The 22588-nt window shown below is 46.9% G+C and overlaps 1 protein-coding gene across 2 annotated transcripts in view; it reads right to left on the bottom strand.

The window, feature by feature from the left end:
- LOC129383219 (uncharacterized) overlaps nt 1-12465 on the bottom strand; it is a 54344-nt gene extending 41879 nt beyond the window's left edge. For both annotated transcript variants that reach the window (XM_055067582.2, XM_055067581.2), the window contains exons 1-2: nt 12335-12465; nt 4427-4536 (exon numbers count right to left, since the gene is read on the bottom strand). In XM_055067582.2, the coding sequence (XP_054923557.2) occupies nt 4427-4536; nt 12335-12410 (186 nt within the window). In that variant the 5' untranslated portion in view covers nt 12411-12465. The remainder of the gene's footprint in view (nt 1-4426; nt 4537-12334) is intronic.
- Nucleotides 12466-22588: the final 10123 nt, after the last annotated feature.

Raw genomic sequence — 22588 nt, forward strand, 5'->3', positions numbered from 1 at the left:
AATAACGGCGTACTATTCTCACCCTCTGAAGCTGCGACTGAATTAAACTCGCTTTTCAGCTCTGTATTGACAAACGAAAATCCAATACCACCTGATCTTACGTTTCCTTCAATTAACTCATCTATGATGGACGTTATAATTACACCGGAGGGAATAGAATCGGCCATCGATTGACTTTCGAATAACTCAGTGCCAGGTCCAGACGGCATCTGCACGAAGATGCTTAAAATGATTAAACCTATTATATCTCCCGTGTTAGCCGCCCTTTTCCAGCAATCAATAGATGCAGGAATTGTACCAGATGATTGGAAGATTGATCGTATCACTCTCATTTACAAATCAGGTGAACGATCAGTGCCCTCAAACTATAGACCTATATCCTTGACTTGTATTCCAGGTAAATTGCTTGAGCATATTATATCTTCCACAGTTATGAAATATTTCTCTGAACATACCTTTTTTTAATAATCAGCATGGATTTCCGCAAGGACGCTCTTGTGAAACACAGCTTTTTGCACTTATAACTGATCTTCATCAAGTTGTTCACGATTTCATAAAAATGGATGCTATATTTATTGACTTAAAGAAAGCATTCGATAAAGTTCCCCATTCTCGCCTAATGATAAAACTTAGTCGGCGTAACATACATGGTAAAATTGTTAATTGGATCTCAAGTTTTTAACCAATCGCTACCAATTTGTTTCCGTAAATGTGCACTTTTCCGCTTTAGCTCAAGTTAAATCTGGCGTTCCTCGGGGATCCATACTTGGCCCAATCTTATTCTTTATTTACATTAATGACATCAGTAACTACCTGAGCTCAACAGTTCGGTTGTTTGCAGATGACTGCGTTCTTTACAGACAAATTATCACCTCTGAAGATACTAATATTTTACAGGCCGACCTAAACAAAATTTCACGTTGGCGCGAGCAATGGCAAATGGAAATTAATGTTTCTAAAACAAAAACAATAACATTTACCAGAGCCAGTAACGTTTACTTAGGTTCAGGTTCATATTTTATGAACAACATATGCATAGAGAATGTGTCTACATTAACATACTTGGGCGTCCATCTAACTTCAAACCTTACATGGAATCATCACATTGATGAAATAATTTCGAAAGCGACTAAAACACTTGGATTCATCAGGCGAAATTTGCATTTAGCAAATCAGTCAATTAAATTATTAGCTTACACAGCTCTAGTTCGCTCAAAGATTGAATACGCTTCCATAATATGGAATCCAAATCAGACGTACCTAATAAACAAGCTTGAATCTTTACAAAATAAAGCAGCACGTTTCATCACTAAAACCTATTCTAGAACATCCAGCATCACGGCTACCAAATTAACCCTCCAATTACCGTCTCTAGAAACACGACGACTGTCGGCACTGCTTTCCTACTTCCGCAGAGTGTATCATACCCCGTCATCCTTTACAGCATCCCATGTCAAACCCCCGCAAAAAAGTTTCCCCGCCTCCACCATCCCTTCAGATTGCGTCCCATGTTTGCGCGTACGAATCTCCTTCGACAGTCACCGCTCTTTCATGCTATTTATCACTGCAACAAGCTGCCAAAATAAATTGCTTCTATACATGATCATGACTCATTTGTAAGTCATTTGAAGCGCAGTTTTACGCATGTTGAGTAAAAACATAATTTTATGCCTTTGACGCATTGTAAGTGCATCTGCATGCTTTGTACCGAGTATTTTTTTCGTCATGTAAGCAATTTCTTTCTTTACTTTTTCTTTTTTATATTTTCTTGTTGTATTCGGCGATATTTACCACGGTGTTCTATATTGTCTTTCCCCCCTAATTGTGTTTCAAATAACGTGTTGTTACCCCCCCCCCTTCTATGTAAGGCCCGTAAGGGGCTTTAGGGTATCTGAGTAAAAAAAAATAAGAAAGGTACAGTAACCATGAATTGCCGGACAAATACAAGGGCTGGTGACATATTTTAGGAGTTTACTTGTTTCATTTAGGCATCGGAATGGAAGCTGGTATAACAGCAGGATGGGCCCAAATAATTTACCACAAGTAAGTTTCTGTGACAGATGATGGTGACAAAACAATAAAACTTCAATATGCAAACACACGAGACAAGGTTCAAATAAAACAGTCCTTTAACTAATTGCAACCGCCATGATGAGAATATCGCTAAACACAACAACCTGCGGAACTTTAACAACAGCATGAGGTACAGCTCAAGGGATGAAAATACACGAAGCCCTGATCTGCGAGGAAGCTGGTTCGTATTTTCTGTGCACAAAAATAGGTCTAAAATGCGCCAATGATTAGAAGCACCTCTCGGCTAACTGCAGTTCCTCATAGACTTCACGGGTAACGAACAATTGACTTTTTATTTGCATAGTCATCATCATCATCATCAGCCTTGTTATGCCCACTGCAGGGCAAAGGCCTTTCCCATGCTTCTCCAACTACCCCGGTCATGTACTAATTGTGGCCATGTTGTCCCTGCAAACTTCCTAATCTCATCCGCGCACCTAACTTTCTGCCGCCCTCTGCCACGCTTTCCTTCCCTTGGAATCCATTCCGTAACTCTTAATGACCATCGGTTATCTTCCTTCCTCATTACGCGTCCTGCCCATGCCCATTTCTTTTTCTTGATTTCAACTAAGATATCATTACCTCCCGCGTTTGTTCCCTCACCCATTCTGATCTTTTCTTGTCCCTTAACGTTATACCCATCATTCTTCTTTCCATAGCTCGTTGCGTCGTCCTCAATTTAAGTAGAATACTTTTCGTAAGCCTCCAGGTTTCTGCCCCGTACGTGAGTACTGGTAAGACACAGCTGTTATAAACTTTTCTATTCAGGGATAATGGCAACCTGCTGTTCATGATCTGAGAATGCCTGCTAAACGCACCCCAGCCCATTCTTATTCTTCTGATTATTTCAGTCTCATGATCCGGATCCGCAGTCACTACCTGTCCTAAGTAGATGTATTCCCTTACCACTTCCAGTGCCTCACTACCTATTGTAAACTGCTGTTCCCTTCCGAGACTGTTAAACATTACTTTAGTTTTCTGCAGATTAATTTTTAGACCCACCCTTCGGCTTTGCCTCTCCAGGTCAGTGAGCATGCATTGCAGTTGGTCCCCTGAGTTACTAAGCAAGGCAATATCATCAGCGAATCGCAAATTACTAAGGTATTCTCCATTAACTCTTATCCCCAATTCTTCCCAATCTAGGTCTCTCAATACCTCCTGTAAACACGCTGTGAATAGCATCGGAGAGATCGTATCTCCCTGCCTGACGTCTTTCTTTATTGGGATTTTGTTGCTTTCTTTATGCAGGACTACGGTGGCTGTGGAGCCGCTATAGATATATTTCAGTATTTTTACATACGACTCGTCTACACCCTGATTACGCAATGCCTCCATGACTGCTGAGGTTTCGACTGAATCAAACGCTTTCTCGTAATCAATGAAAGCTACATATAAAGGTTGGTTATATTCCGCACATTTTCTATCACCTGATTGATAGTGTGAATATGGTCAATTGTTGAGTAGCCTTTACGGAATCCTGCCTGGTCCTTCGGTTGACGGAAGTCTAAGGTGTTCCTGATTGTATTTGCAATTACCTTAGTAAATACTTTGTAGGCAAGCGACAGTAAACTGATCGGTCTATAACTTTTCAATTTGCATAGTAAGAGAACAAATAAAAGGACAACCAAATAAAAAAAAATGCTGTGAAGCGAGACAGAGCTGAACCACAGCGAGATTCAACGAGATTCAGCAATTTGGTGAAGTCCAAAAACTGTTGACAGGAGACTGATCTTGCTTTAAATGTTTCGCCTAGCGTGAGCTTCTTTAGGCTGTGCTGCAGGTTTGTCAACATTCCCACTATCTCATCATCTTAAAAGTTGCTCAAATATTTACATTTCCTTCGCCGAATATTGCTTACCGAGTAGCAAACTTATATTTTCTGGACGCCAACGAAAAGTGAAAGAGATAGTAGGAATAAAGCAATTAAAGTAGTTTTTCACAATATGTAAGCTCCGTCTGTTACAACTTCTGTATGGTGAAACATATTTAGGGATCCTAAAAATTCCTTTATTTGAATCACAGTCGCATGAAAAATGTACAGAAATTATGCAGAAATTGCCTTTATGTGATGCCTAAGAAAAAGTTTAACGTCTTAGGTGGTAGGTTACATTGTGCAGACCAGACATCCAATCTAAGATTGTAGTGGCGTGTGACTATTTTACTTTTTCCTAATTTCAGCGGAGACCAATAATCTCAACACTGGACCTTAATTAGTATGTAAAGTTGCCTACACTAATGTCCCACGTTAGCTTTGGCTCTTGTTTGTGTTTGTGTCAAATAGTTCTTGTGCGACTTTTTGATTACCAAAGGAATTGCTCGAACTGAGTGGTTTAGACCAAATTCTGCGACTTGCCTTTATAACTACCTCGTTCGGCGGATTCGGTTGTATCTCTCCTAACATCGGAACGCAATCCCGCACACTGCGTTGAGTGGCTCGTCCAAGCTCGGTTGCGTAGTAGACCACTGCGAATCAGACAACAAGCGCAGGAAAACAAATCAACGAAAGCTAGCGCTATTATGGCGCGCCGGTATCGCCGATGCAGTTATGCAATAAAATATTTGGGGCGTATCGGTAGCGTCAAAGACTGAGCACATTAGGTAGACAAGACTGACGCTGGATATCGACTAGTTTGCTAAAGAACACCAGGCAGTCCAGACTGAAAGCATCGCTTACAGCTAGCCTAGGCATATATCATCTCGTGCCAATGCTATCGCGAATTTCCAAAGTGTAACCTATGGCTAAGGCATTTAAATTATTTTTTAGAGTACAATATACTTCAAAATCCTTCATCCCTCTTCTTTTTCTATAAGAATTCCCAGTGAGACGTGTGCTGTCGCATTCCCCGGTGTGTAATGCCGTCGATGTTTCTGTAGTTACTCCCTGCTGTACTTAAAGTTCATTTTCTCGCGTAGCAATGTCACTATTGTTAAGCGACAAAAATCATATAAAGCTACCTGGTTTCTTGGTTCTTTCGTCTCCGTGTGTTCATTTTCGTATTTTTTCTGGCTTATGGTGTTTCTTCAGTTGCATCAAGTGTTTCTGCTTTGGGCCAGTGTAAATCAGTGAATCATCAAGAAGCACACTCACGATAGAACACACATCTTCCATTGTTTAGTTGTGTTGTTCGACAGAAACAAAATAAACGTTACTTTCCAATTCAGGATGAGGCACTTAAAGAGGCATCAGTCAAACTGCACGCCAATTAGAAGGCAATTTTAGTCTCCATCTTGACGTTAACATAGCACAGATTAGAAAAAATTCGCTTGACGAGGATCCCACCTTTTAAAAAGGGCAGTGGCAGGGGAATATTGAGCAGAAGACAAATTTATTGTTTAAAATGTGGCACCTTTTCACAGGTCATTTTACCGCATGGTACTATCCTTCATGATGGTCGAGCCTGTTTACTGTACCTAAAGCGGCGTGCCCGATGGCTAGTACGCTATTAACGCACGTAGAAACACTTTCAGAGAAAAGGACTCGATAGATAGAGTTAGGAAGAAGTTTCCGCAAAACTTGTGACCGTCGTAGAGAACTGCATAGCAAATGGGACGACAATTAGAGTAAATCATCTGCCCTTGGCCAAGTCCGCCTTTCTTTTCCTGCGGTGCTTTAGCATATTGCGACCGGGCGTCAAATAAGTGATGAGCGAAGCAAGATTTATAAACCGACTATTTGAGACGGCCAAGTTTGGTTTAGTTTGGTGTGCTGCCTACGGATATGGCTCAACCCACAACGGGAGATCGGCCATAAATCGGGTGGCGTTCGGTAAGAAGGGACGAATACTCAAAGAAACTTTGTAATTTAGAAATGATATTAAATAAATGCTAATCATATTTACCAATTTTCACGCTCTATTAAATTAAAAATTGTAGTTAATATTCTCGTGTTCATATTGAGGAAAGCAAAACAATAAAATTAACATGGATGTCTCTTTGTTTGACTTACAGAATTATATATGGCATCAAATACGTTCCTATTGCAGTGTCCTAGTGCCGACGCCCCAAAAGACAGTATCACAGGGAGCGTTAAGGCCCCATCTAAGTTCGCGAAGGGGACCTTCCAGACATCGTTTTCTGTGCACGCCGAACCTACCACACTCTATAAAGAAATGTTCCATATTTCGTTGCAATAAAAATAAATGAAGGGGGGGTGCCGAACCAGATCTCTGCGAATGAAAATTGGGCATTGGTATTCGGCGACGCATTCTAGTGAATGAAACTTCAAGTTTTCTTGCTGAACACCACTTGCTGTGCCGAAGGAATCTAAGGTGCTGGAAATCTGTGTTATTTATTACACATGATTTATCATGTTCTTCTTGAACACAATATTCTCTAAATCTTGCAGCCGTGATGTATGCCGAAGGTTTTAGGATCCTCAATACAGGGTCTCTAAGAGACGCCACCGCCAGTACGTCGGCTGACTAACTTAAAGTGAGTCCCGTGTGCCCTGGTACCCATATCAAATGGATCAGGCACAAATGTTGGGGGATACATGAATGAAATCTCGGAAAATGGCAGATGAATCTAGCACTGTTAGAGCGAAACAAACGAATAAGGAGTCAGTTATCATTTCGACTCAACAAATAGATGAGAGAAGTTTTCGTAAAGCTAGAATGACGGCCAAGATGGCTGAACACGCGCAACATCCCGGTGATCGTCGTCTGCTTTGTTAGTCCAAGGAGGTGGCTTTTAGCATCTAGCCTCCCCGACAGGCCTTCTCGGTGCAGACTAATTACGCAAGGAGGCGGTGGCAGAAAAGTACGGTTTCAACAGGGATATGTGCGCGACGGCGCAAGATGACAGTATATATAGATGGCGAAGAACTGTCCAGTGGTGCGAGCTTGTAGTTAATGTTACTAAGTTGCCGTAAAACCTTGTAATCTTCGGTGTAACGCGAGTAGTGATCTTCCGAAAGACTTACACGACGAGAAGGAGTCCAGAAAAGTACGAGAGATACCGGAGACAAGCAGACGTGTCGGTGAGTGCGGTCATAGTGGCCCTTACAAAATAATAGAGTTGCAAATCCTGGAGTTGCTCATGAACTATCTGACGCGCCAGATGGGCTAGAGCAGCACCATCCCGGGCATACTCCGTGTTATGTTGCACAAGAACAGATAGTACCTTCACGAAAGGCGATGCTGGGTGGTGGCCAAGCAGTAGGTAAAATTGTCGTGAATAGATAAGCTGCACCCGAACGTGACTTGTGGCAAAGTGCTGTCCCAGTTACTATGATCGTCAAAAACGTACATCACCAACACATCGGTTAAGGTGCGGTTAAGCCTCTCGGCGAACTCGTTCGCCTGCGGTTAGGTGTGCAGTAGTGAGCTTGTGCTCCACGGAACAGAAACGAAGGAGCTCAGTGACGACTTTGAATAGGAAGTAGGGGCCTCGGTCAGTGAACAATTACCTAGGGGCACCGTGATGAAGCATAACGTCATGAAGTAGAAAATCGGCGACCTTAGGTGCTCAACTACTCGGCAAAGCTGATGTGATGGCATACCGCGTAGCGTAGTCGGTGGCAACTTAGACCCACTTGTTCCCTGAAGTAGACGCAGGGAAAGGGCCGCGGATGTCAATAGCGATGCTGTAGAACGGCTTCTTGGGCATGTAAATGGGCAGCAGAAGGCCTGCAAGCAACTCAGAGCCGTTTACGCCGCTGACAAAGGTCACACGCAGCAACGTAGCATAGAACACATCGCTACGGGCCATTTCAGAAAAACCGGCACCGCACGTGGTCGTATGTGCCAGATACTCCAAGATGGCCAGCGGTTGGGGCATCGTGGAGATCTTTGAGAACAGTAACACGAATTTGCTTTAGCCGAACAATCAGAAACTGCGGGCCATCGGGAGTTGTACTCCCGGTTAAGAATGTCGTCGTGAAGCTCAAACAGAAGGAGCGATGAGTTGGGCTGACAAGAATGGAGGCGGCCGATTATAGACCGTAGGCGTCGTTGCTTTTCTATTCAACGCGGATGTTGGCCAGATCTGAAATAGCCATGACGAAGTCAGCGGTATAACGGTCGGCGGTGCCGGGAGGGTCGACAGGGTAGCGTTATAAGCAATCAGCATCTTGGTGCTCCGGCCAGACATGTAGAGAACGTCACAGGTGTTTTGCTTGAGCCGTAATGCCCAGCGGCCAAGCTTTCCTGTAGGATCTTTCAGTGACGAGAGCCAGGAAAGGGGGTGGTGGTTCGTGACGACAGAAAACGTGCGGCCATATGAGAACGGACGGATTCTCGTCACAGCGCAGACTAAAGCGAGGCATTCGCGTTAAGTTATCAAAAAATTCCGCTATGACGGCTAGAGAAGGCTGCTAGCGTAGGCAATGACACGTTCTTGGTGGTGCTTGCGTTGGGCGAGGACTACAGCTACACCGTGTTCATTCGCTTCAGTGCGAGCTTCCGCAGGGGCCAACGAGTCAAAGTGTGCAAAAGTGGGCGGTGATGTAAATAAACTGATCAGCGCTGTGAACCCGGTAGCTTGCTCACGATCCCATGAAAAAGAGAGGTCCTTTTTGAGTATATCAGCAAGCGGCCGGGCGATGTCAGCAAAATTTCTGACAAAGCGGCGGAAGTAAGAGCGCGAGCCGACAAAGCTCCGGACATCTCTGACTGAGCGAGCTACAGGAAAGTCTTGGACGACACGCACTTTGGCGGGGTCAGGTGACCTAGAACGGCGATGTGACGTCGAGCGAAACGGCACCTAGAGGAGCTGATTTCAGGCCTGCGCGGCGAAACACATCGAGAATGGCCAATAGGCAGGTCAGGTGGTTATCAGAAGTATGCGAAAAGCAATCGCAGCATCTAGATAGCAAAGACAAATAGACCCCTTATAGCCCCTGAGGAGAAAATCCACCATTCTCTCGAAGGTTGTGGCGGCATTACACAATCCAAAAGGCGTAATCTTTAACCTGCAAAATCTACCTAGAGTGACTAACGCAGTCTTCTCGCGGCCTAAGGCGCCAATGTTAATCTGCCACTATCGGGAGAGCAAGTCGGTAGAGGAAAAGTACGTGGCTCTGTGTAGGCAGTCCAAGGCTTCATTGTTTCGGGGTAGCGGGTATACTTCCTTGCGCGTGATGTTGTTCAAGTGTTGGTTGTCGACGCAAAGGCGCCAGCTGCCATCTTTCTTTTATGCGCGAACGTACATGCCCGGCCTGCGAAATCGGCGAGATTATGTGTGTTGCCGCGAGGGAAGTGAGCGGCAGAGGAGGAAGGCACCTAGAGGTTGAGAAGAGAATTGCGCCCAGGGGACAGTACAGAGGAGCGCGCTAAAACCCCTCAATACTTAAAAGTAGCGCCTACCACTTCCCTCCTCCTCCGTTACACTCGACCGCTCAGCGCGGCCAGAGCGGCCTCGAGAGTGGCAGCACCTATGTCGACCCTGCCGTAGCAGAAGGCGGTGGTGGTGGTGAGAACTTTTATTCAACAGAGAGGGTGAAGATCCTACCTGGGACATCATTGGTCGAAGACGGCTAACGCGTTACCGGAGGAAATCCGCGGAAAACTTCGTTCGAGCCCTGTGGAGCAGTTCTTCAGGCGAGATTTTGCTTCGTCTGTCAGTAACTGGCCCTAATAATGCCGTGTTGTAATTGCGCAATAGAGAAAAAATATTATGTAAGGCGTAAATTCGTGGTCCTGAAACACGGCGCATGCACGCGGTGTGCTCCATCACGCGCGTAATTACAAGAGTTTCAAGTTTTGACTGCCTGAAAGTATTTGAACGTGGTTTAGTAGGTTCATTTACATACCTGTAGGGTACTTTTGTTCTCCCAGCGCGCGAAGCATTCCAACTGGCTGGGGCCAGCAATGCCCAGCAACTGGACCGCTACCGTACTCCCCTTGAAGATCCATCTCCCGCTGTGCTCCGCGTTCGCTTTCACGCTTCTCTGTGTTCGTATACTTGGCTACGAGGGCCGACGGCGCCGCAGAAACTGGCGCCTAAGAGGTGCGCTCTAGACCAGCACCTGCAGCAGCTCCTTTCGGAATCCAGGCACATCAAGAAGACGCCGGGTAACATCAATCCCTGGTCCGGAACACTTCCCACCGTTTACGCTCAAGGTATGCGGAAAGTGTCGGCGTGCCATTTCAAACCACCTAAAATGCATATAAGCACTGCTGCGCCTCACGCCATCTCACCCCTGAAGAAGGAGCCAGTCGGGCTCGAAAACGACGGGTTTCTAAAATTAAAATTATTTTAGTTCACGTTTTTCTTCTCTTTAATTCTGAATGTCTTCGTGTGACTACAGGAGGCAGCGAAGGTCGGTAGCTTGAGCAGGAGAAAGGCCAGCGGGGATAAATCCCACAAAGGCACCACGCAGCGAACTCGTTGTGGTACAAATAAAAGATGAGGTGCAGCGCGCATAGCGGCATGTGCGCCTAGTTGAGACAGCAGAGATGGGTCGAAGGCATGGTTCGAGCATCGGCTAGGTGAGGCAATTGGAGCTGCAGGAAGCCAGTCGCACGGTCATTATTGGCAGAATAAGTCCTTAGAATGTTCATAACAAGTATAACTTTATAAGGACATTACTCAAGAACGGCAAATTAAACAGCAGTTGGGTGACCAGCGATGGTGATGCGGATGGTGCACATTCTCCGGGCGGCAGGATTCCTTCCATGGGCCAGTCTCACAGCGCGGGTTAGAGCAGATGTGACCACATTCTTTAAGCGATGGTGAAGACAGAAATATGAGCCCCGGTGTCAACAAGTGCAGAGATGGTCACGGGATCAACGTCGCCGTCCAGCATACATCGTCGTGTCGGCAGCATAATTAGAGGGGTTCAAGACGGAGTCATGGGTGCAGCGTTGCCTCCGGGCGTTGCCTCGTCTAGTTTTCCGCGCGGCGAGGTGGCGGGGAGTGGGAGGACGAACGGCGAAATGTTTGCGAACGCGACTGGTGACCTCTCGGTGACGGCGAGCCGCTGGACCATGTCTAAGCCACGTCAGGATTGTATAGGTGTGCCGCAGATAGCAGCTCAAAGGGAATGCGCTATATGCGGCGAGCAAAGTCAAAGTATGAAGTACGTTGGGGGGACGCCCAGCGCTTGTTACAGTAGCGAGCAACGTGACCGACACAGTGGCAGGTAAAGAAGAAGAGACCTATCGTCTTCAATTCACAGTCAGTGGGTTTCCGAAATTGCGAAGCGAACCGTTGATAAAGAAGGAACGATGTCGGAGCCCCAGGAGCGGGCTGACCACAGCGGAAGCAGCGTGAACCCCGAGATTCGCATGTTCGTTCCGCGCGATTACTTGGACTAGTGAAGCCGCTGTTATGATCGATTCGCCGGCGTTAGAGTTGAAAGAGGCTAGCTGGCGCCATCACTTCAATTTCGCGGCGGATAATCCTACCCAATTAGGCCGAAGGCGGTGAAAACTGAGATGGTGGCCGCTCTGTGCACACGGAGACGTGTGCACAGCGTCCACGCTGTGCACAGCGGTACAGCGTCAACACATCCTTCATGTACGACAGGTATGACTCTGTAGACGTTTGGACTCAAGTGTAGAGCAGTTTCTCTGCAGCGATTTTTTGACTGGGGGCCTTACAGGACAGGTAACGGAGCTTTTGCTTCAACGTATCCCAGCTATCAAGTTCGGCCTAACGATTGTCATACCACAACTTCATCGTTCCACTAAGCCAAAATACCACATTGTTCAACATCACTGTCAGGTCCCAGTTATTGTGGTCACTCATGCTTTCGTATTGCGTCAGCTACTCCTAAACATCGATGACATTGGTCCCGCTGAAGGTTCCAGGGTCTCGAGGGTGGGCTAACACGATCGCGGTCCACGGCGCAGACGATTTCGGCTGGTCTTCCATGGTGGTTGCACCACAGCGCCGACCGCTTCGGAGCTCCGTACACTGACAAGTATACTCCGCAACTCCACCAGTGCGTAACGGGGCGTCAAATAGATGAACAGTGAAGCACTATTTATAAACAAGACTACTTACAGAGATGGCCGAGATGGCTGAGCACACGCAACATCCCGGTGGTTGTCGTCTTTTTCATTGTCCAAAGAGCTGACTCGTAACAATATTAATAAACCAAGGAACTAACCTTGCACAGCTTAAAATGGAATGGTCGATCGCGTGAGCGACAAAATGCTTCAAATGCTTTTTGAGAGATGCAATGATCGTGAAAGAGATCAACACCACTTTGTAGATAGCGAAATGACAGTGTAACGTTACTGGATACGCTTCTGCGTTTATCAGTTCAGTTAAATATACAAACGGGAACTATCGCCATGCTTAATGATAATCCTACCTTCACGGTCATCCACATCACAGGCCTCGCACCAAGACACGGCGCAGGTAAAGAGAAGCAAAATTTTCGGAAACATTTCAAGATGCTTCTGATGTGCGCTCGTAGAAATCGCACAACTGAACTGCTTCAGGTTGATTTTCCTAAAAGAAATCAAGTGAGGAGTAGATTTTTTATGCCACGTTTAAAAACAGACACAAAGAGGTTTTTATTTTATTTTTGTCATGGCAATGTTGCAGTAAATCTTTATAAGCCAGAGAAAAGTAACTCCCTTGTCGTTTTTCATGTGTTGCCGACACGGGTAGCGGAATTTATTGCTCTGACCCTTCATCCAGCTCGTGCGCAGCGTCGTCGTAGTTGGTTCAGCTTTCGAAGTAACACAGCGCACCGTTCATTAGTAAACATCGCTGAGGTGCTTCATCAAAGCACTTTTCATGCTACCGCTGTTCCACATAGTAAAAAAAATACAAGTTTACTTGCCTAGCTCTGCAGCTGTCCTGCAAGTGCCGAAACGAGAAAAATAAGATAGTAGTCGCTCAATGTGATCTGCGAAATCAAGCGTAGAGCTTACGTAGTTGCGTCGCTTTAATTTGTCAGCATTGGCGTGTTGGCATGCGGCAGCCATCCCGAATGGCGTCACATGGAATGGGTTTCCATACGCGGCACACCTTGTTGGCGTGTATTGAACATGTGCATTTCGTCCAGTCTAGTTCATGGCCGGTAACTTAAGAAGTAGAAAAGATAACACGCAGAAAATGGGGGGATACACGACGAAAGGCAGGACAACGGTTCTTTCAAAGCGAAGATTTCTTGGCGAACTCTCCCTGTTTTTGATGAACGCAGCTGCTCCTACTGTGCAGCCATACAGCTCTCGCAGAGAAAATCATGACGTGTTAGAAGTGCAATGAAGCCTTGACCATCCAGCACAGAACCCTGGTGTTGTAACCGTATGATCGCAATTTGTCCTTGTTGTTAATGATAGGTCTACTTCTCCCGTACCAACGCCAGATGGCTCTTCTATTCAGTTAGAGCGTGCGTGACGTCCTGTAACACCTGTGAATAATGGTGAGAGTGCACGTGAAACGCAAAAACGCGTGACCGCGCACTTGTTATGATTTGACCAGATATGCAGGAATGAAACGCGCGAATAACATTCAACTTTAACCACGTCTCGCACGTTTTCCCTGTGCATACAATTCCCCGCACCGTTCTTCACTGAATAATCATCAACAATCACGTGAGTGAAACAGTACTGCACGTACACAGACCATGCAAATAGCAGTGTGCATTGGCATTAACTGCTACTTGCATTTCAGCATACCCTGTGAACGTGTCTAGTGTATAGCCATTAATATTGCATGACGTTAACGTTGCATGACATGTGCAGCACACGAACAAACAGTCCACCAGATGAAATATTTAGCACATAATGTTAATAAATACAATTGCAATATATGCATTTATTTCATAGCATTTAATTACAAACTTCATAAAACTTTCGCTTGATATAGATTCCAGAAAGTGCGCTTGCGTCATCCTATTTTTTTATTGTCCATCGCCACAGGTATCCCGCAGGCAGTCAAACCCAATTGCGCCGAAAACATTAGTTGGGGTTCTCACTTATATAGCACAAGTATTGACGATCTTGAACCAACATGAGAAAACCAGCATATGCTTAAGTTAAGTTGTGGCCTGATCGATTTGCATTATTGGTGTTTCACCAGGTATGGTGCAATGTTTGTAAATGATGTGACACTATAAAACACAGTTCAACGGTTTATATATGGCAGCAGCGACTCTAGATGAAACGCCGTCTCAAACATTTCTGTCTGTCAGTGGACGTTTTTGTCCAATTCAATTTCGCCCTGTAGCTGCATTGCTGCCTGGGCTCACGACCACATTCCTTCAGCTCTGGGTTTATTTTATCTATATTCGAGAACCAGCTTTCTGAAAAAATACCGGCGGATATGTTTCCTCAAAGAAAATTGACAAACTTAATGTAAGGCTTGTCGAAAGGATGCTTAATGGTCTATAAGACAAAATTTTGAAACAAAAATGTTTCATGACACATATTTACGCTGGGATGTCGTTATATTATATGAGCCGATAACTACCTTAGAGGCGAGCATCGAATTCCTAAAGGCAGCACTATAAAAACTGCGCAACGCAAGGGCCGCGGTAGGTTGTAAAAATAACCCAGAAAACTGAGAATAAGAAGTCTAGCAGGATGACGAAACATAGAAAGCATTTTCGGCTGAAGAATCGTGGTGTCCTAACGATTACGACTTCTTGCAGTTAGGCATACTGTCGATGAAAAATTTGATATCAATAGGCCTCCCCCGCTGACCTCGACGCAGTTCAGCGGTTTCTACTAAAGGGAAGGTCGAAATATAATTATCTGTAACAGGACTCAAAGTAGGGCAACTTGGTTTACGTTGATCTTAAAAAGCACAGCAAATCCAACACTGACGGAGAGAAGAAACGCAAGCAGGAGCAAAATTAGATATGCGTTCAAGCTCCAGAGCGAGAGACAATTTCTTCAGCAAGGCTTTCAAGGAAATGGATTACAATAAGTCGCATCGCTGTTACATATCCTGTGTAAATGAGCAGACGCGATGACCACGAACACTCGCATTCACAGCGCTGGTGTGATGACGTACCTGCCCCAAAGCAAACGTTCCTTGCTGCTGCTTCTTTTCCTGGTCTGACGTGCCGCGCCTCAAAAACCAAGCAGTTCATGTCCCCTCCCACACTGCATAACTCGTAAGACAGTGCGCATCGAGGTGCCAGCCTTCTCACTCACCCGCGTACGTTCACCATCGCACTCGGCCCAGGTCACGTCACCTGTCCAACACGGCGCGCAGGTCACGCTTAGGTTTGAACAGCTAGGCGGCGGAAATTGCTGCCCAAATGTGCCTGAGGTGTCCCGGCCAATTCTATCAGTACAAAAAAAATCTGCTTACCTGAATCATAGAATTTCATAAAATTAATAGACGAACGGTGGCGCTAGTGTCTACGAGAGCAGCAAGCAAGGCAGTTCAGCCAGCATGGGACTGAGGGCTTGTATACGGATTTGCCTAAACGTCGCCCTTTTTCTTTACTTGGCTTCGTGGCATTGGAAAATGATCTTATTTCAGAAAACGCTGCCTTATATATAATTAAATAAAGAAAAACCATCTTCTGTAGTGGCGTATTGCGCTCTGAATGAAAGAATCCGCAGTTTCGCCCGAAAGGGGAAGTGTCGATTGTGATGGAAAGTGGGCAGTTGCACGAAGCAAGGCTGTAGCTTTAATAGCCGTATAAGCTTTTAAACATAGGTATACTAACTAAATTACGAAGCATGGTGTAACTTGCGCACAAGCAAACATAAACACATCTCACTCGATGACCGCGGTAACTCGGTCTGAAAACGCTGCAGTGAGGAAACGCGGCAGCAGCAGCAGCAGCAGCGAGCGAATTGCCCTTCGCGCTCCCGCTCCCATCGACGCGAACTAAGTCGCGAAAACATAGCGCAGCGTGGACTGTGTACCCGTCGCGGATGGCTTTCAAGATACAGTGGCCCGCCGGGCGTGTGCGGCCGCTCGGGCCGCCCGGAGCCGAACGCGAACGATTTCCCTACCCTCCCCCTGAAGTCTCGCGCGCGATTGAAGGCGGCACGCTTTCCCCCCACTTCCCTTTGTTGTGTGCGCGAGATTGAGCCACGATTGCCGGCTCACGCTGACACGATTTCACTAGCACATACAGAGCACGGAACGCGGCGACGATTTTATCACCCTTGTACTGTATACGAACCGCACGGCGACGCCGGCGACAGAAATGGGCCTGGAGTGTCCGTATAGCTGCTATCGCAGTAAAAGTATAACTTCCTTTGAAATTTAGGCCAATTTGGATCCAGATACACGAAGCCACAAGAATGTCGCAAGCCTTAACCGCGAAGATCAAGCAAATCCATCATTCTTATGGTGGATGCACGGTCGCAGCCAGAGACTTCCTTATAGTAATTGTAGGAAACTATGCCCTGAACTAAGAACACGAAACCGCAGGAGACAGACTAAGTCATCGCTGGGCTATAACTGATCTTTATCTTTGCACATGGGGCTATATAAATAGCCTAACACGCGTAGAAACCTACACATACATAGCACCTGCACATGCGATCACAGCATCTGCATTCGGAAGTCATCTGCTCTAAAGGTATGCTGTTTGTCTAGTCAGTGCTACTCACATGGTGTTTTAGAGCACAGCTCTTAGGCGCCCGCTCCTGCGGCGAGCGTCGGCGTCGGTGTCCTACTTCGTAACCGAGCGAATAAGCAAAGCAAAAGACCAGAGCGAGCGCAGAGCGCAGCGGGTGATGAAAAAAGTGGCGAGGGCCAAGGAGCGCAAAGGGAAAAGCGGAGGGGGTGGGTATGTGCTGCGCACGAAGGGCTCTGCGGCGATTAGGGCCAAGGTCGATCCAAATAGGTCGCGAAGCTTCGGGAAAAAGAGGTTCAGAAAAAATTGTCACCGACATCAGCAAGGGAGATTATGGGAAAAGCGATTGAGGCGCGACTATGATTGGAGGGAACAAAGACTGGGAAAGAAAAAAACGGGAGACACAGATTCATTCAACGAAAATAAAACTGACGGTCAATATGCGTGATGAGTAAAGAAAAGACAAGTTTCTTTTATTTTATTATTATCAATAAATACCTCTTTTCAGCGCCCATCGTAAGACGGCGCTGTCACTTATAATGCAATGCAGCCCTTGAAGTGTGCAGAAAGTCGCGCTCGTTAAGTTCACCTTTTACAGAACGCCCCCTTTACACGTTGTGCTGTTTTGCTCGTCGAAGTTTGTCTGAATTGGATGACGCGGGTAGCTTCAATGTTTCTTAGCCTGTTCAGTTAAAACTAGTGAGTTACGACCGTCAGATGATTTACTTTATTTCTTTTCGTGCGACTAGACTGGCCGACGGGCTTGGCGTCCGACGAAAGCACCAGCACTCTACACCTAAAGCTATCGTCGGCCTCCAGAGAAAGTAGGTTCTGGCTAAGGGTGCGATTTCGACAACCGGGTGGCTGGCCTTTCCCTGCAGACCTTTCGGCGCTGAAAGCTCGAAACGCCCACAAAGTTGAATGGCGGGGCATTTAATATACAGCTCTAATGCCAGGCCACCACAACCAATTTCGCGCCTTCCAGAACAAAATGACGTTACTTATTTTTTGTGCCACCGGAAGTGCTCGCTACTCACATAGATGGCGCTAGCGCCATGAATCGCCTAGTGTTCTTGCATACCGTATACTCTCGTGCAAGAGCCACACTTTTTCGGCGATTTTGATGGGGTGCGGCCCTTCCACAGAATTGTGAAATTTTTGTTGAATTTTCGATCCACGTGTGAAAAACCTGTTTAATCAGGCCATATATGCCTAACGATGGTATATCTGGCGTCTAGCTGCGGACATCCCCGCTAGATATTTTCAAAGGTATCGCTGCTCGGGCTCGGCTCGTCGCCGCTGCCCCTATCATCCGCACGTTCATGTATCCAATCATCCTCAGTGCCGTCCGTGGAATTGGAAATCCAGGTGACCTTAAAGCTCTTTACAATAATGTCCGTGGATACCGCACGCCACGCGTTTATAATCGAAGAGCAGACCAACTGAAGCAACGTCCTCCTTAGTCATCCGGTCAGCGTTTTCTCGAGGTGGCGCGCTGCCACCCATTCAGAGTACCTACGTCTGAATTCTGCCTTAAACGGCCTATTAATAGACACATCCAGTGGTTGCAGCATGCTTGTTAAACTGCCGGGGATGACCGCCAGATGCGTACGAGCTTCTGCAAGACGAGCCTTCACGCGCTCTGTGAGGTGGCCACGGAAGCTGTGCAATAAGAGCACGGTGTTGGATCTGGAGGACAATACCACCGCTGTCCCCCAGTTATTGATCTTGCCGTTGGGTGCGGGTGTTGGCCGAGGTTGAGGAGGACTTTGAGATGAAAACTGGAGGTTTATTTATAGTGAGAATACATAGAAATTAAGAGCAATAAATGGTGTGCTGCCCGGCAGCAACTCGGGCGCTGCGGCACGTGGCAAGAAGCCCGAAAGAGATGAATGAAGGAATGCTTGCTTTCTGCTCCCGGTCTCTGACTTTTAACACCTTCAGTGTGTGGAGGTCACGTCCTGTTCGGCCAATCGTCGAGCCCGCTCAGGTGTCGTCATTTTCGGCCAGTGGTACGCGCCCGAGAGTGCAGTCACATTCGGCTGAGGGAGTCGCTCCATGGGCTTCACTGTCGGAGGGATGACTTGCCCCCGGTATTGCCCTTCTGGTCTGCAACTGCCGTCACAATAGGCGGGTGGGGGGCTGCTCCCAGGGCTTCACATTGAAGTACAGCCGTCGTTCCCTCCGGGTTGGCAAGCGCCGTCACAATAGGGGGACGGGGGTTCCGAGGGTTTCGTCGTTCTCGAGCGACCTTTCAGAGCCGCAAAGCAGCTTTGCTCGGGACCCAGGTTACCTGTAATCGTGCCAGGCTTTTCGATGTGGTCTCGTGAACTCGAAGGATGCCAGGAAAAGGGCACGTATCTAACAGCTCCTCCCCGCCCCGAAAGTTCGGAATGGCCGGTGAACTCAATTCGCTGGTCATGAGGAAGGCTGATAGAACATGTAAGGTCCTGGTGACGAGCCTCGTGTGACGAACTTCGAGATCCTGGGCCCTTGAGAACGTACGTAAAACAAACGAAACAACATAGCTCTGCACCACGTGTAAGCGCAGGCTCTTTACCCCTCACTGGCCAGGTTATTACTATGTCCAAATGAACTCCGGCTTTCTGTTTCTTTCCCCAATTTTGATAAAGCATTTCCAACCATCTTTCTAAACTGCTTCCCATATCTCCATGAATGCCGACAAGGGCAGAGTGATATTGTCGTTGCAAAACAAAGGGGAGAAAGTTAAACAATTAATGAAAACAGCCGAACATAATTTAAGCGGCCTAACTTCACGAACAGCCTTTTCCTACCCTATCGCAGTGGCGTGCTTATCGCACATACTGGTACCACTGAACAGTCTGCTCCACTCCACAGGTATGAAATCACAATCGCGCTAGCTTTGTGGTCACTATTCAGAACGCGTACTTGCGTCGTAGGCAAACGCTTCATTACGCTTACTCACGCTCCTTAGTTTAGTCCCTACAGGACACATACCTGAAACGAACAAATAAATTTGCACAACTTACGCACTCCGCAGAACGCTTTAAAAATGCGTCTTCTGATAACTAGTTGCACGCCTACTTAGTAGAGAAGTCAGAACGCGGCCGCCCTCAACACACACGAGCGACCCAATCATAAACATTCTGCTTCCTTCCGTCCGCACAGGACACGCACTAATGGAACGAAGAACGATTCTCAGTGCAAATTATGCACTAACTGAAAACCTACGCTCTTAACCTTAGAAATTTCGATAACACATCTAAAAATAAAGAAGGTTAACTAATGCACACACGCGTCCCCACAGGCGTCTCACCGATAACCTTGACGCTTCAGTTTACTGACAAAAAAAAGCATATCTAGTCATTGATTAACTCCTCGCGAAACTAAAGTTTTACTTAAAATGCCTCTTTCAAGTATGGGAGCTTCCCAAAGCAAAACATAAACAGAGCTCATACCTGACATTGAAAGAAACTCAGTCTGAAATCGCGAAATTTTTAAAAGGCTCAAAAATAACACAAAAGAAAACGTTTAATTTCTACGGAAGTCTTTTTGTCTCCCGTTCCACACGTTTACGACTGACTCATACTTTTGAGCCGTAATTGAGGTGGTCGCGGTTCGAAAGCTATTCTGGCTACCCAGGAACAACAAGAGGGCTGACACACTATCAGCTCCTTCAAGACGTTACAGTCTCATCCAAGTTGCGCCCTGGCGCCATGCTTTTATCACGACCTCGACTGACCATGTCGCGACTCCCTCTCACCTCTTCTCGTCCTGCCACCTTGCACTCCTTCGCACTACATTCTGCATTCCGAAAAGAACGACGGAACGACGAGGAACAAAATTGCCCCATGCCCTTTGTCTGCGTCCGCGCAGAGCACGCTTCTTGGTCTCTTTTTGACCGGTGGCTCGAACGTGCTTGATGCGCACACGTCGTCCACGACGACCGCACATTTATTTTCTTCACGCCCTTCATTTTTGCGTCTCTTGCCGTCTTTGGCTACGCTACATTACTCACCGCAGACCGATCTTTACGGCGCTTTTTCCTCGAACTCCCATTCATGCCGCCTTCTCGCGCCTCAAGCTGGCCGGTACAGATATCGTCGGTCCGGATCGCTCTGCTACCCGCACAGTCTGAGGGATTTTCCTTTAAATCGACTCTCTCTTTGCCTCGACTGGCGGACAGCTCAACCTTCTCTGAAACAATGCAGCAGGCTTTACTCGAGTTATGTAACTCGCACTCCTGCGAACTGCCCTCTACTGCACTGTCCAGCTCACGCTGTGCATCGGCACTCAATTCGTCGGTCTCGATCGCTGTCTCACGTGCACAGTCCGAGTGATTCGTAACTAAATCATCCTTCTGTCGGCTACCTAGACTGGCGGTCAGCTGCACCGGTCCCTGAACCACGCAGTTGTCTTCCCTTGATCTCCGCGGCTCGCAATCATGCGTACTGCCCTCAACTGCATCGTCCAGCTGGCACTTCTCTTCGGCTCGCAGATCTGACTCGACATGGGTGCTCGAGTCTGTCGGGTCAGCAGTACTCTGTATTTCGTTAACAACCTCGTTAACATTACCTGCGACGCACATGCGCGGTGACTGTGCCAATTCATTCACAAGTGGCCTAGCTGTCTCTGCAGTGCTCTGTTGGCACAGCATCTCGTCGCTCTCACTACGGCTTTTAACGACCACTGTTGCCGCTAAGCCATCGTTAGCAGCTAGCCCTTTCCGTTCACCATGAATGTGCCGCTAATCTCACAGGCACTACTCTTCTCTTCGGCGTCTGGCGAAAATCCGCTAGATACTTCCTCATTCTTTTGCTCTGTACCACCTACGGAATTTTCAGACAGCCGTTCTCTTTGTGCTATTAACTGTCTAAAATTTTGTATCCGTTTCTTCATTTCTGCCATCCCTTCCTCGTGCTTATCCTGTTTTCGCTAATGCTCACGCTCCCTCTCTCGTTCTTGACGGTCAAGCTCACGCTCACGTTCTTGCCACTCACGCTCACGTTCTTGACGCTCACGCTTCTGTTCATTCTCACTTTCTTGACGCTCACGCTCACGTTCCTGACGCTCACACTTACTCTTAAGTTCTTAAAGCTCACGCTTCCATTCATTCTCACGTTCTTGACACTCACGCTCACTCTCATGTTCTTGACGCCCACGCTCCCGTGGTTCTTGTATCGCCTCCCAAGCACTCTTAATGCTTTCATCATCATTGCCACTATCTTTAATTGCCTTTATGATAGCTAGCTTTTTCATCTGTTCGTGCGCCTCAACTCCCAAGTCATCGCACACTAACAACAAATATGGCTTCGTCAACCTTCCAAGATCCATGGCAACTGCCCCGATTGGTGGTTAGAACTGTTTTCCTTAAATAATTTGTGCAAACACACAATATAGGAAAAAAAATATAGGAAAAAATATAGGAAAAAAAACAACCGCCTGCTTACGGTTGCAGCACCCTGCCATGTGGTTCATCGGTCCGCTGTTCCCGGTTCCTCAGGACTCTCTAGGTCCAAGGCTCGCTCTTCTTCGCTGTTCCGAGTTCCTCAGAACAGCTTTGGACGAATGCTCTTTCTTCTTCGCTGTTCCAGGTTCCTAGGGACTCCTTTGGACGAAGGCTCTTTCTTCTTCGCTGTTCCGGGTTCCTCAGGACTCTCTGAGTCGAAGGATGTTTCTTCTTCGCTGTTCCCAGTTCCTTAGGACTTCTTTGGACGAAGGCTCTTTCTTCTTCGTTGTTCCCGGTTCCACAGGTTTTCTTTGGACGAAGGTTCATCCATATCCCTGCCACCAGTTGTTGGAACTGGAGGACAATACCACCGCTGTCCCCCAGTTATTGGATCTTGGCGTTGAGTGCGGGAGTTGGCCGAGGTTGAGGAGGACTTTGAGATGAAAACTGGAGGTTTGCTTACATTATTTACCGTGAGAATACATAGAAATTAACAGTAGTCAAGTCATTGCTGGCCGGCAGCAACTCGGACGCTGCGGCCCATGGCAAGAACCCCGAAAGAGATCAATGAAGGAATGCTTGCTCTCTGTTCCCGGTGTCTGGCTTTCAACCCCTTCAGTGTCTCGAGGTCACGT

The sequence above is a fragment of the Dermacentor andersoni genome, chromosome 3 (genome assembly GCF_023375885.2).
Source record: "Dermacentor andersoni chromosome 3, qqDerAnde1_hic_scaffold, whole genome shotgun sequence".
NCBI classification, from domain to species: Eukaryota; Metazoa; Arthropoda; class Arachnida; order Ixodida; family Ixodidae; genus Dermacentor; species Dermacentor andersoni.